The sequence below is a fragment of the Podarcis raffonei genome, chromosome 6 (assembly GCF_027172205.1).
Source record: "Podarcis raffonei isolate rPodRaf1 chromosome 6, rPodRaf1.pri, whole genome shotgun sequence".
Classification (NCBI taxonomy): Eukaryota; Metazoa; Chordata; class Lepidosauria; order Squamata; family Lacertidae; genus Podarcis; species Podarcis raffonei.
This window is the reverse complement of record NC_070607.1, coordinates 64,823,577-64,837,353: the sequence shown is the minus strand read 5'-3', so window position 1 is coordinate 64,837,353 and position 13,777 is coordinate 64,823,577. Positions and strand designations below refer to the sequence as shown.

Sequence of the window (13,777 nt, the reverse complement as noted above, 5' to 3'; positions counted from 1 at the left end):
ACACTAAAATTAAGCGGCTACACCATAGCTTAGCAAAATATGTATAGGCCAAAAGAAGCAAGCTATGGGCTTATGCATAATAGCTCTTCTTTTTCTGTGTGGTTTCTGCTTCCCTGTGGTTTTTTGTTCTGTCCAAATCAACAAATTGTAGTGAGGCTGTGGTTAACACTAGTGTGTTTGAAACAAGCCAAGTTAAATCACAGTTTGTTGGTTCAGAAGCTTCAGAAAGCCTCTTGCTGACCTTGTGGGAAGAGGAGATGGGAGGGGGGATCATGTGAGTCTGAGGCTCACTATGGCTGATTCTAGTTACTGAAATTGTGCTTAACCAGGGATAGCCAATGTGGTACTTTCAGCCAGCATGACCAATGGTCAGAGATGATGGGGGTTGCAGTCCACAACATCTAGAGGGCACCACATTGGCTGTCTCTGACCTAAGCTGCTTTAGAGTGATGTATTAACACAGCCAATAGGTCCGCTAGCGTTAACTTACACCTTACAAATGCAAAGAGAAGCTTGTACAGTGGTACCTCTGGATGCGAATGGTATCCGTTCCAGAGCCCTGTTCGCATCCTGAAGCAAACGTAACACACGACTGCGCATGTTGCGTTTTGCTGCTTCCGCACATGCCCGTGACGTCATTTTGAGTGTCTGCGCATGCGCAAGTGATGAAACCAGGAAGTAACGCGTTCCATTACTTCCAGGTCGCCACAGAGCGCAACCCGAAAATGCTCAACCTGAAGCGTATTCATCCCGAGGTATGACTGTACTGCATAACAAATCTTCTAAGGGCCACTTTTCTGCCTGGAACTAGGTCCTTGAAGTGGTAAAGTAATAAAAATAGAATATATTCAATTTTATGAGAATTTTCTTGGCTGTTAAAATTCCCACATTTCCATCCCACTTTGAAGCATGGCAAGTTCTTTTGAAGAACCTAAGAAACTCAAAGCAGGCCCTTATTGTGTGGGCCAGCTGAGTTTGCTGTTCATGCCTGGTTAGGCATGAATGCTTGGAGCCCTGTTAAACATTTTCACCCCATTGTCTAAAGAGCCAGCGACCCTGAACCAAAAAGCCTGTGGGTCAGCTGCCTGACACCTCCTTAGATTCTAACAAAGTCCACTAATTAAACTGCTGCTCTTTTTCATGCTATTGTAAGTCTAAAAGATTAGTTTTAACTGGATCATTTAAAGTTTGTATTAAGATTAAGAGACTATAACTGCTTACATAAGCTTTTCTGAAGACTATGACTATTTAGGCATGTGCTAAATGAACCAACATTTAACATCTGCATTCATTTTTTAATTTAAAATCTGCTACTTTTTATTGGGTTTTTACTTATCACAGTAAATAGCTATACTCTTCATAATAAATGTCTACTTTATTTATCTGTTTTACGCACTTACAAAGACTGCAGATTTGAAAGTCCTTTAAAGACACCATCTGCGATATGACTGACTCTGTTGTCACTCAGATTTAATCTCTCCAATAAACTCAGTCCAACAAAAGCAGATTCATCTAGGCGGGTCAGCTGGTTGTAAGATAGATCGCTGAAATGTAACACAATGGAGAGAAAAATTTAAATAGATAAAAAAGTAGAAGTGCAATGACATCACGAAACTATTTAAGAAGAATGAGACCTTTTTGTTGGAGAAATTAAGCAACTTTCCCTGCAGAAACTAAAGGAAGATCATTTTTGCTACTGATTTTACTCCAGTTAACATCAGAAAAAAGCCCCAAGGAATCAAATCATAGTTCTTACAGTTCAGAAAGCCTTTGGCAGAACTCCCACGCATCAGGACTGATCCTGTTAATGGCATTCTGGCTGATATAGAGCTGCTGTAATGCCTTCAAACCATACAGCCAACCCTTGTTTATGTCTGTCAGGTTATTCTGTTCCAGTTCTCTGTAGAAGCAAAAGCAAATGTTATATGTGAGCACTATACTTTTCTACCACTTTACTGGGGACACATGCAGAGTGATTTACAAATACTAAGCTTCATAATAGTTCTCAACACACAAGTAAAAATCAGAGTGCGCAGTGAAATAAAATGGTTAACTAGGAAGCAAGAGACATGGGGAAAGTGGCCTAGTGAGGCAGGAACAGGGTTAGCTGATGAATTCAGTAACTCAATTATATTTATGATTCTATTATTTGGGAGAACATGACCTGCCACCATTCTATGGAAACCTAGAAGTTACACAATAGGAAACAAACTGTTAAATGTGATGATTACACTCTCTACCAAAACCAGTTAGCCAGCTTGGTCCAAACTACTCAACCCTGGGAAACTGTTCAAATCTCTAGAGGCATCCACTTATCGTTCTGCTTTGCTTCTTCTAAAGTTAAAAAAGTGGTGATCACTTTAACACTACAAAGACATCGTAACAATGTGTTTTGTCCTATGAAGGAACATAACTGAGAAATAATCAACTCAATCAGAAGACATGCCAGTAATTCAGCATAGTGCTCAGGAGATGGCTTGTCTGATGGAATGATCTTCCTTCTCTGTGCCCTCCCAGTTCTGGAAGTTCTCCCACCCATTCATCCTAAAACAATGAGGAGGAAGGAGAGCGGGGAAGAGACCCATTGTGCGAGTGGATGTCCTTGCATAGGCTTCTGCTAGCAGGACTGGTTAATTAAATCCAGTCCTAGGTTTGTTGATAATCAAGTACAATCCTCCAGGCCTTCTTATGAAGAGACCATAACAATGTGTACTTACAATTCTTCCATGTTATCCAGTCCAAAGAAGGCACCATCCATTAGCTTGTTAATTCCATTCCGTTGCATTTTTAATGATTTTAAGGAGTCCAAGCCTTGGAAGGTAAGGCTCTCTATTGTTTTAATTCGGTTTCTTTTAAGTTCCCTAAATTATAGTATTATAAATGTTAGTTGGTTGAAATCAGAGTATAATCTTTATTTGCTTTATGCTTCTTGTCTCACAAAAACACTAATAGTACTATTAAGTTTCTGATCTGTGTGGATGTCATTTAGCCATTCAAAAGGGAAGCAGCAGAACTGCAAAAAAATCAAATGCAAGTGAGCAAGAACTTAGTTGCAAAATCATGCAACATGAATTCACTGATTATCAATATGAATTTCCCTGCCAATTCTCTGCAGTTTTGGAGGAGCAATACAAATCCGGACCACAGCACGGAAGGAATTGCTTGAACTTGCCCTCCCCACCTCCTGCAGTGATGATTATCCCACTGGAGGCTACTTTCATTTTTTAAAAAATGTGCACATAAAATGCAAAGATATATTTAATCTCACATCTTTTTGATAGCGCTTAGCAGTAGCAAATGAGTAGGGTGGAGTGGTAGCAGTGCCCTCCCAGCCAGTTGGCAGGGTGGGGCAGAATGAATTGTCCCCATCCTGCCAACTCTGGTTGGCAGCAGCAGTGGCAACCCTGCAGATGCGCCTGCACCTGCAAGGTGGACACTATTGGTGACCTAGCACTCCTCCTGACCCTGTTCCAGTCCAGTGAGTGAAGCACAGCTGCACCCATTCCCTAAGTGCTGTTGCTAACAGTGCTCGGCATATTCAGCATGAAGGTTCAGAACCCATAGGGTATAATCACTTACAATAACTGTACATGAGGCAACCTGAAGGTCTTCAGTGGAATCATGCTTATTCTGTTTCTGTTTAGTTTCAAAACGATTAAGAAGCTGGTTAAGTTATCGAAACAGCCTGCTTCCAGAGTAGTGATTCTGTTGTTGCTCAGATTCCTGTTAAAGCACAGTCAAAAGGAACACACAGCTTTATATCATTGAATCCTGCTTGACAAACTACACAATAATTTCAAAGGAGCTGCTATTCCTTCCCTCAAGGAAGCCCAGTTTCAAAAAGGAGAAAGTTTATTGTAGGTTATTTCACTGATCCTGAGTGGCTACAGTCAAGAGCTAATCAAGGACAATTATGTACATAAGAATATAAGAGCAGCCTGCTGGATCAGGCCAAGGGCCCATCTATTCTAGCATCCTGTTATCACAGTAGCCAACTTAATTCCTGTAAGAAACCAGTGGAGGTAGCCACTGATAGACCTCTTCCCCATGAATGTGTCTAATACTATTTTAAGGCCATTCAAGTTGGTGGTCATCAATGCCTCCTGGGGAGAACTAATTTCCACTTCTTTATGTCTGTTTGAATCTAGTATGGGGTTACCAACCCAGCACCTGTGGGTGTCATGCCACCCATGAAAGCTTCCAGTGGTGCCCCTGAGCAGATGCCTCAGCTTTCATTAAAAAAAAAAGTAAGTCTCCAGTCCTCTTATAAAGTAGTTTTGGAGCAAAATGTGCAGGCGCCTTACAAGTGATTTCCATGAAATTGGAGTGGTATGGCTACGCTGTATATTTTCCCTGGTGCTGTGGAATGTTCCCTGTTGTTATTAGACAGAAATAGCATCTGTGTTTGTGTGTGATCTCCATAATCAGCACCAGCAGGACATAGCTGACTTCCCAGGGTAAGAATGAGGTTATTGAGATTGGTCGTCTCTAATTTTGTGTCATGCCACACTCCACGCAGCAGCCATTTTGTGTTATGCCATGCTGCCTCCATGGCAGCCATTTTGTAACTGGTGCCCTCTCTCAAAATTCAAAATGAGCCCACTCATCAGAAAACATTGGCAACCCCTGATCAAGTGTAAATCAATTTCAGTTGAGTAATCCACACCATGAACAATTATATAAACATTTATCATGTTCATCCTCCTTGCCCCCTCCAGCAAACAGAACTGCACGTTCCTGCAATCCAGAGGGACTCGGTTACAAGACCTTGAATTATGAAACTATAGCATTTCCTGACCACATTAGTAATCAGAACAGATTTATAACTTTGTTTCAGAAATCATTCTGCTGTTGAGAAGTTATGTGAAGATGAAACATAAAAGAATTCTGTTGCACAGCACTCCATGCTAGTTCCTGAATCCTTTGGGAAAGGTGTTGAAGATGGATATACAGATGTTAAAGTATGTGCTTTCAACATAGCAGGTTAGCAACCTCCTCCTACTTACAGATACTTGAGCTGCATCCGTGGGAATGAAGAGGCTTTGATTTCAGAGATTAGATTAGAGCTGAGGTCAAGGTTCTCCAAGGAAATGTAATGCTGTAGCTGATCAGGGACAATCTCTGAGATTGTATTATGCACTCTAAAAATAGAAAGAAAAGTGCTAGACCATTCCTGAAGTTCAGCAGCAAAATTTAAAATATTTTAGCCTAATGCCATGGGTCTCTAATGCAACACACGGAAGTTATTTTGATGCCTGTAGGAATCTGGTTTAAACAGCCAGTTGAAAGCTGAACCTCATTCTCTTAGTATGAGTGTAAAGTTGAGTTTACAGCAAAGCAACATCAAGGGATAGAACATTTCTCTCTGGGAATTACGATTCCAGAACAACTTAATTGAACAGCCCACTGTCCAGGGGCACAATGTAACAAAAGTCAGAGTAATCAGATGGGCAAGTTAGAAAGATTATGGACGCTATTCAGCTATTAACTGGTGTTTTGTAATGTAAAGACATACAATACTTCAAACATAGATTTACACTGAATAATAATAATAATAATAATAATAATAATAATACCCTGCCCATACCCAGCCACTCTGGGCAGCTTACAGTATATATAAAAACATGAACAAAACACCAAACATTAAAAAAACCTCAAGTGCATGCTTCAATATCCTTTAACAATGTTCCCACCAGTCAATGTTTGTGCACTGTTGATGCTCAACTGCAGATTTAAAAAACCCATAAATATTTACTTACAGCGAGAGTTGCGTGATATTAGAAGTCAATTCACCAAAGTACGGAATATCAGTTAGTTCATTGTAATTCATTTTTCTGAAAGAGAGATTCCTTTACTGGCACTTTGAATATATAGATGGTCAATAAAGACAAAGGGTAACCTAAACACTGTATGTATTTAAATATCATCACAACCCTTTCACGCTGGTTTGACACCTGCAAAACACAAAGCTAGCATATTCCTCAACTATGAACATAATTACAAGTCTGGAAAGCTAAGCAATGCAGAGCACATAACTGTTTTACTTAAACTAGCAAAACCAAGAATTTCAATCATCATGGGTGGGCAAAGAATTCAGCTAGCAAGATTAGTAGTAGTACTATAAAACTGACCCTGATATACCTTATCAATGAAAAGTAAAGATATGATGTTCATATAAAATATTCTGAATATTAAAATATGACTATTTGAATTTAGATTATAGATTTGCCTTCCCTGATGGGCATCCCAGGAGCTGTTGACACCTAAAATCTCCTGATGTTCATAAATATAGTATCTCTACTGTTTTCTGAAGACGCTTGAGCATGCAAATATTTGGGAGTCGAAATTATTGCTAAATCTTGAAGTCAAAATTAACAAAATTCCCAACAACACAGCACTACTATTTCTATCTTAATAATCAGAAATTAAGCAATGGAAGTCCAACAAAAAGCGCACACTCCCAACTAACTGTAGTCTGCCAAGGTCACAGAAGCAAGTCACAACATTTAGGATTAAAGATTTAAAAAATTCACCACAGCACTCCAAAGCTACAAATCTACATATGCTGACCTGGAAGTAAACCCACTGAAGACAATGGAACTTGCTTATGAAAAAATATATGTAATGTTGTGTCGAAATCAACACTATTCACCTTCAATCTAAAGCATTTATCATTACTAGAGGGATGCAGCCAAAGACTATGCTGGTCGATTAATATCAGTATTCAAATGACAACCACCTATAGTACCTGCCATATTTGCATCTTCTAATCAGCTTCCCTTCCTGGGACTGTTCCCTGAGCCAACCTTACTGTCAAAAAGACAGGCAACTGGTGCCCTCAAGATATTGTCAGGATTACAACTCTCATCGGCACTGACCACTGGACCTACTGGCTGGGGCTGATGGGAGTTGGGAGTCTAGCAACAACTGAGGGCACCAGGCTGGCCATCCCTCTCTGCTTAGCACATTTTTTTTTCTATTTCTCCTTTCCTAAACCTCTGCCTGTTCTGTCCCCCTGAAATATTACGGCAGCTCAGCTGTTTGCTGACGGAAATTACATTACTATGCCTACCACCAAAACAAACCCATGGCATATTACAATATAGCTAGAAGAACTTACACTTCTTGTAGTGTTTGACCCGATGAATCAATGCTCCAGTTAGAAGATAATAAATAACTCAAATCTCTGAGGATAGAAAAAGAAAATTGCAAGATTATGAATAGTTCAGACAGTATAAAACTAAATTTATAAAACTTCAATGATGGTAGAGGTACAGTGGTAACTCGGGTTAAGAACTTAATTTGTTCCGGAGGTCCATTCTTAACCTGAAACTGTTCTTAACCTGAGATACTACTTTAGCTAATAGGGCCTGCCACTGCCGCCGCGCCGCCACCGCACGATTTCTGTTCTCATTCTGAAGCAAAGTTCTTAACCCGAGGTACTATTTCTGGGTTAGCGGAGTCTGTAACCTGAAGCGTCTGAAACCCGAGATACCACTGTATTTGCAAACTGATTACATACAATCTAACGTTACATCAAAGAGACAGAGAATCTTCTAGTCTCACATCTGCAGCTTTTAATTCATTCATTCAAAAATTCATCCAAGTTATCTAGTCCTGAGCAACTACCACATGCCAATCTGTACTTCAAGCTAGTAGTGCAAAGTCCTAATACACTGGAAATGCTCATTAAAAGGGGGACAGGGCCCAGAATGTGCTTTAAATATTCTGACTAAAAGTATGATAGTTTGGTTAAAAGATATCAAATTGGGCAAACTAATCTACACTGATAACATGGATCATGGCACTCTTAGTTCTTTTATACAACTGACTGAATAGACTGCTTAGATAGAACATGGTTTTCCCCTAGTATGTTTTAGATGTTCTAGATGTTTTAGAAACGAACACAGATTGCTTGTGATATCCCAATTGGACAGGTGCCACCTGGATAAATTACCAATTACTGAATACAAAACCAATGCTTGCTATTAGTTTGAACAAGCATCTATTGCACTCCCTATGTCAGCTTTAAAATGGATTGAAGAAATTAAATGTAACATGTATCTGAGACAAATGCCAGCTCCAAATCAACTGCTAAAGTGTTGAGATAAATACAAAATAAGCCAAAATTTATCAACTTTTGCTTGGGGGAATAATTAAACGAACCTATTAAGAAAAAGCCTAATTTGTCAAGATTTGCCAAGATAACACATGTATTACTTAGAAAAGGTTTAAATTAGCAATATTATATTATTAAATACTATTAAGCAGTCAACATACTGGAAATTCTGAGTTAACTAAGACCTTTTAACATACTGCAAGACGTAAGTGTGGGAGGAATGTAAAGAATATAGTCTCAGTTATATACAATGTTTTTAAAAATAAGTCACCTGACTTGCAAAATAAGTCACCTGACTTACAGTAGAATCAGGATTTACAACAAAATATTTCAGATTTGACTATAGGGATATATCTCTCACGTTTTTCAATATCAGCTTCTATGAAAGAAGCAATAAAATAAAATACTATTACGGTATAACTGAAGTGAACACAGGTAGAAATTTTTAAGTAGAGAAACATATTTGATAGAGCTGTCATTAGAAAATCACAGAGCAGTTCACAAGATAAAAATACAATGCAAAGGCACAAATAAACAGTTAAAAACATAAGAACCCCTCCCACAAACACATTTAAAAGGCTGTAGAATATCAATCTGTCAAAGACCTGGTTAAAAAAGAACCTGAGATAAATCAGAAATACTACTTATAATTATGATATTACTCCAGAATGTATTGCTTGAACAAGAGGTGAATGGGCTCAACAATAGAAAGTGACTAATCAAAGTTCAGGAAATAGCAGGAATTGACAAACTGACTGATACTGTGTATCAAAAGTAGTAAGCTGCATCTTCAAGTTACTTACTATGAACAATAGTCTCAACTGATTATTTAAATATTTGTGGGCAGAAACTGTTGAAGGCACACTAGACTATTTTTATTTAATTAACACAATATAAATTAAAATAACCTGTCAGGGAACTGCCATCGGAGCCAAGAGTGGAGGTAAGGCTCCCCAACGATGCAGGAGAAGGGACCAGCAGGGAGAGAGAGAACACTTCCTTTGGGGAAGGAAATCGGCGTGACACCAGGAAGAAAGGGCAGCAGGGAAGGACTTCGGAGAGATGGCTCCAAGACTCTTCCACAGAGACCAGCGGGGAGAGCCCAGGACCTCCGCTGGCCACGCCCACTCTGCGCAGAAGACTTCCGCGCAGGGAGGCTAGGCGGAGACTTGGCGTCAAAGAGCTTTTATGTTGGAAGAAGTTCAGGAAACGCCCACTGACGGATTCTGTCAGTGACTGACACAGCCACGGAGAAAGGGCTGTCCAGCCAGGGAAAGGTTTAGCCAGACAACGTTGCCTAGAGCAGCAGCCCCTTACGCACAAGCAACCCCCAATTCCCTTTACATAACCCAATGCCAGAATCAATTCAAACATGCAGTTCCGTACACGATAAAGTTCTTGTGGGCCTGTACTCTGATACTTCATATGGCTGGCCATTTGTTTTATATCACACCACATGTCAAAAGATTATATCAGATACATAAATTATTTCTGACGTGTACTTTTCCTATGAGACATAATTTTTGTAGGATTACCAGCCTCATACAAACAACATGCTTAAGTCTAAGAAACACATGAACTTACCAAACGTGTGGTCTTTTTCTGTGCTAGGGGAAGTGGGAAACTTTGGAAGGAACTTGGAAGGGCATGTTTTAAAGGTGAAACAGCCTATATTTCCACACTTTATTTTGCTGCGTATTTTATGATTTTAAATCTCTCCTGGGGTTCTTTCACCAAAACATACTTGCCCCCAAACTGGATCTTAGAATCCAGGGAATTCTCCTTTCTATATATATCCCACCACCACTCTAGCAAACCATTTTGAGGTAGGTAAAGCTTTATGCAAGGAATCATCTGTTAAGAAATCAAGAGGAACTTAAACATCCAAACCATACCAGAGTTGACAGATGGGGCACCATACATATCCAGTCAAAATATTCAACACTGACATGGTGACTTCATTAAAGCAAGGTTTATAACCTAACTGAAAGCTTTCAGAAAACATGCACACCTTTCTACTAAATCTTATGTAGCCAATATTATTTGAGTGTTACAGCAAGTGTCTAAAAATCCGGTGAATGTTTACATTTGCACATGAATGCCAACCACGCCAATATGAATTTTTAACTGTTAAAAAATTGTTAATGTTTTATTCAATTTACGTTATAAATGCTGAGTGTCATGATTAGGTAGATGCATGTAAGTTTTTAAACATTTACAAGATTTGCCTGGAATTTACAATATTCACAAAAGACAGAACTGTAACATGGAATATTATGGTAAATACATATATAGCCAAGGTGGTGCCCCTGCTAGTATGGCCAATGGTCAGGGACTATGGGAACTGAAGTCCAGTAAATGTGTGGTGGACACCATGTTAACTATCCCTGTGATAATATACTGTATTTGGGAAACCTATTGGCTGTGAGTCCTAGGAGACCTGCTCCCTGCCTTGTAGGCCTTTTCCCACCTGGCCTAGGAGGGCAAGACCCTGACTGACTCCAGCTACAAAAGCTGAGACTGCTGAAGTGGACAGATACCATCTTGGTGCAGAACCAAGTCATTAAGCCTCAGCTGCCACCTGCCATGGCAGGTTTAGCAGTAACAGCAGCAGATATGCTCAATGGTTATGATAATATTTTATTCTCTTGTTAATTATGTTGTTTTAAATGTGCATTTTCTAACTGGCTTCCTTTAAGTAATGTTTTCTTTTGAAATGTGTTTTTTTTTTTGTTAACTTTGCTGTTTAGATAATATTTTCATTTCCTGCTAATATGTTGCTCTGAATGTAATTTTATATTTTACTTTCTTCATTAATGTTTTATTTGATGTTTTAATGTGTTGCAAACCACTCGAGATTTTGTTCTTTAAAATAAAAAGCAGTATAGAACTGAAATTAATAATAATAGTAATAATGCTCTGAAAGTTGAATAAGAAAGAAACTTATTCCGTCAACATCAGCATGATTGTATGCATTTTATGGAAGGTTCTAACCTGAACTTTCAAAGGGGCACTAGGTTGCTGTTTCTTATTGCAAGAACAATTTCCCTGCTGATTCTTAAGAGTGAGACCTTGGGCCTAAAACTGGCGCTCCTAAAACAACTACAAACATACAATAATCAAAGCAGACTTCTATTTTTACCTTGTTAATGCATTTTGGCTCTCTTCCAGAAAAGAGATGAGACCCAGGTTGCTTGTGCTGACAGCTCAAGCACAGTATGTGAGAGAGCAGGGTTGGCACCTAGAGCAAGTTTATGAAACAGTCCAGATAACAAAGATGGCAAGCAGTTTATCTTGTCAGAATGACCGAACTGTTGACAGACGCTGGCATGTTTGAACAATATCTCCATTAAAACAGAAAGTTCCGGCCCAGCTAGTCAGCCATACCTATCTATCGATGAAGTAGTAGCTATTTCTCCCCTGATTTTTCTAAAAGCTTTGTCCCCTAGCTAATAACAGAACCTGCTACTTACATTTTATAGCACCTCTCTTTTTAAGATGCAATATTATTATTGCTATAATGGAGGTGCTACACCAAAACAGGAGACAGAAGATCAAAAATAAATTCTCATTAATTGTGTTTTTTTTTTAAAAAAAATCTGGTTTGAGCAGACTCAAGAGGATACAAATTTGCTGCTTTGAACTTTCAACCTTTGAGTTATGTCAAATTATGTCATACTTGGAGTAGACCAATTGAAATAATGGACTTAAATTAGTCATGAGTCATAAGTTCACACTACTCTTAAATATGGCTTAGTTAGTCTGATACATCCTTTTACTACAAAGCAACTCAGTGGACAATTAGGAGCCAATTCACACACCACTATCAGGTTAGTAATGAAACATGAGGAACATTTCCTCAAAATAATTTACCCTGTTATTCTTTCTACCAAATGTTGCAATGACCAGCTTCATATTTTGAATTATACTGTAATCCAGTAACCTGCCACACCATCATGCCGTTGCAATATTTAGCTAGTAATGTTTTAAACAGACTGAAGTAGCAACAAACAGGTTTTCCAAAGGCAGCTCTGCTGCTTGTGTTGCAAAAGCAACATGCATATTAGGCAAAAATAACTGCACCTTGTTATATGAAGCAATCAATAACTGGTTAGGAACAAAGTGATAATCATATTCAAGCAGAAGATTTTTCCCCTCCCCTTTCCAAACATGTCAGAGCATACAAAAGTCATGCTAAGGCAAGTAAGAAATTCATAATAACCTTAAATGGAAACAAAAAGCTGACTCGAGTTTTGCTGCTTAACTGTTTTACCTCTACTGGGTATCTGAAGAAGGTATCTGAAGAAGTGTGCATGCACAGGAAAGCTTATACAAACTTAGGTGGTCTCTAAGGTGCTACTGGACAATTTTTGTATTTGTTTCGACTGTGTCAGACCAACACGGCTACCTACCTGAATCTGATCTACCTCTACTGTTAGAGGCAGAGTGCTTCTGAATGCCAGGTGCTGGGAATCGCAAGTGAGGAGAGAGTTGTTACTTTGGGGCATCCAGTTGGCCACTCTGAGACTAGGATGCCAGATGGGCCATTTTTCTGATCCAGCAGGCTGTTCTAGTGTCCTTAATCACGCAATCTATTTTGTCATTAGGTCACAACCAGTTATAATTTTATGACATGAATCTGGCAAATAAGTCAGATTCATCGCTACACGGCTGGTTGTTTATCTTGTAGGTTTCTGTTTTTGCGCTGGCAAGGACATTAGCTGGTGGACTTTGAAGGGCTGACTACAAGATCAAGCAGATATCTCTTTGCTAAAATAAGTATAACTTAAACCTGTATAGGAGGGTACAGCTGCCTTAATAAAATCTAGTTACGCTTGTCTACAATAGGGATTTCACGGAGAGTTGCAAAACAAACAAACAAAAGGCAATTAAGAAATCTCTAAAGAGAAAGCCTTCCCCTGCCACAAAGTTTTATTGTATAGAAAACAAACCACAGAAGTGAAACAATTTTTGTTACTGTATAATGGAAATGGAAAATTGCTCGTGTCAGGTTTTTTAAGTCATTAAAGTACTTTACACCAGGGTGGATTTGATTTAAATCCAATCAATTTTAATCACGATTTTAATCACTAGTCAGTAAGACTTGATTTAAATCATTTTTTTTTTTACAAAAATACTTATTCTTCCTGGTATCATCTTAATATTTACAAACACAGAAAGGTTTCATTTTTGGAATAATAAATTTTCAGAGAAGTTTTTATAGTTATATCAAAAATTACTGATTTGGTTATACTATTAGAAATACATAGACAGATAATTATGAAATTATTGTGAGGTTTAATAGGTTAACTGTTTATATTTGGACAACTTTTATGCTGTAGTTTATTGGAAGGAGAAAAATAATCATTTCCTTAATAACAATTTAAACAATTTATTTAACTAAAACAATAACAGTATAGCATATGTATCCATGTTCGTTAACTGATGTGATCAAACAATTTTTTTTTTAACAGACTGAGTTTTAGCACACATGAAAAACTTAAAACTAATCCTTATTTCCTGATGAATAGCCTTTGGACTATAATGTAACTTAAATAGAAAAATATCTTTATAAAGATTTTTCCTCCAAAAGCATTTTATTTTAAAAATCCAATTTTTAAAAATTCCAATTTTAAAAATCTGAATTTTTTTAATCAT

At 38.3% G+C, this 13,777-nt stretch overlaps 1 protein-coding gene across 1 annotated transcript in view; it reads right to left on the bottom strand.

Annotated features, from left to right (window-relative positions):
* LRIG2 (leucine rich repeats and immunoglobulin like domains 2) overlaps positions 1-13,777 on the bottom strand; it is a 45,571-nt gene that overhangs the window by 19,565 nt on the left and 12,229 nt on the right. Inside the window, exons 2-8 of the mRNA XM_053393509.1 lie at positions 7,121-7,186; positions 5,760-5,834; positions 5,007-5,141; positions 3,580-3,723; positions 2,718-2,861; positions 1,757-1,900; positions 1,401-1,544 (exon numbers count right to left, since the gene is read on the bottom strand). Coding sequence (XP_053249484.1) covers positions 1,401-1,544; positions 1,757-1,900; positions 2,718-2,861; positions 3,580-3,723; positions 5,007-5,141; positions 5,760-5,834; positions 7,121-7,186 — 852 coding nt within the window. The remainder of the gene's footprint in view (positions 1-1,400; positions 1,545-1,756; positions 1,901-2,717; positions 2,862-3,579; positions 3,724-5,006; positions 5,142-5,759; positions 5,835-7,120; positions 7,187-13,777) is intronic.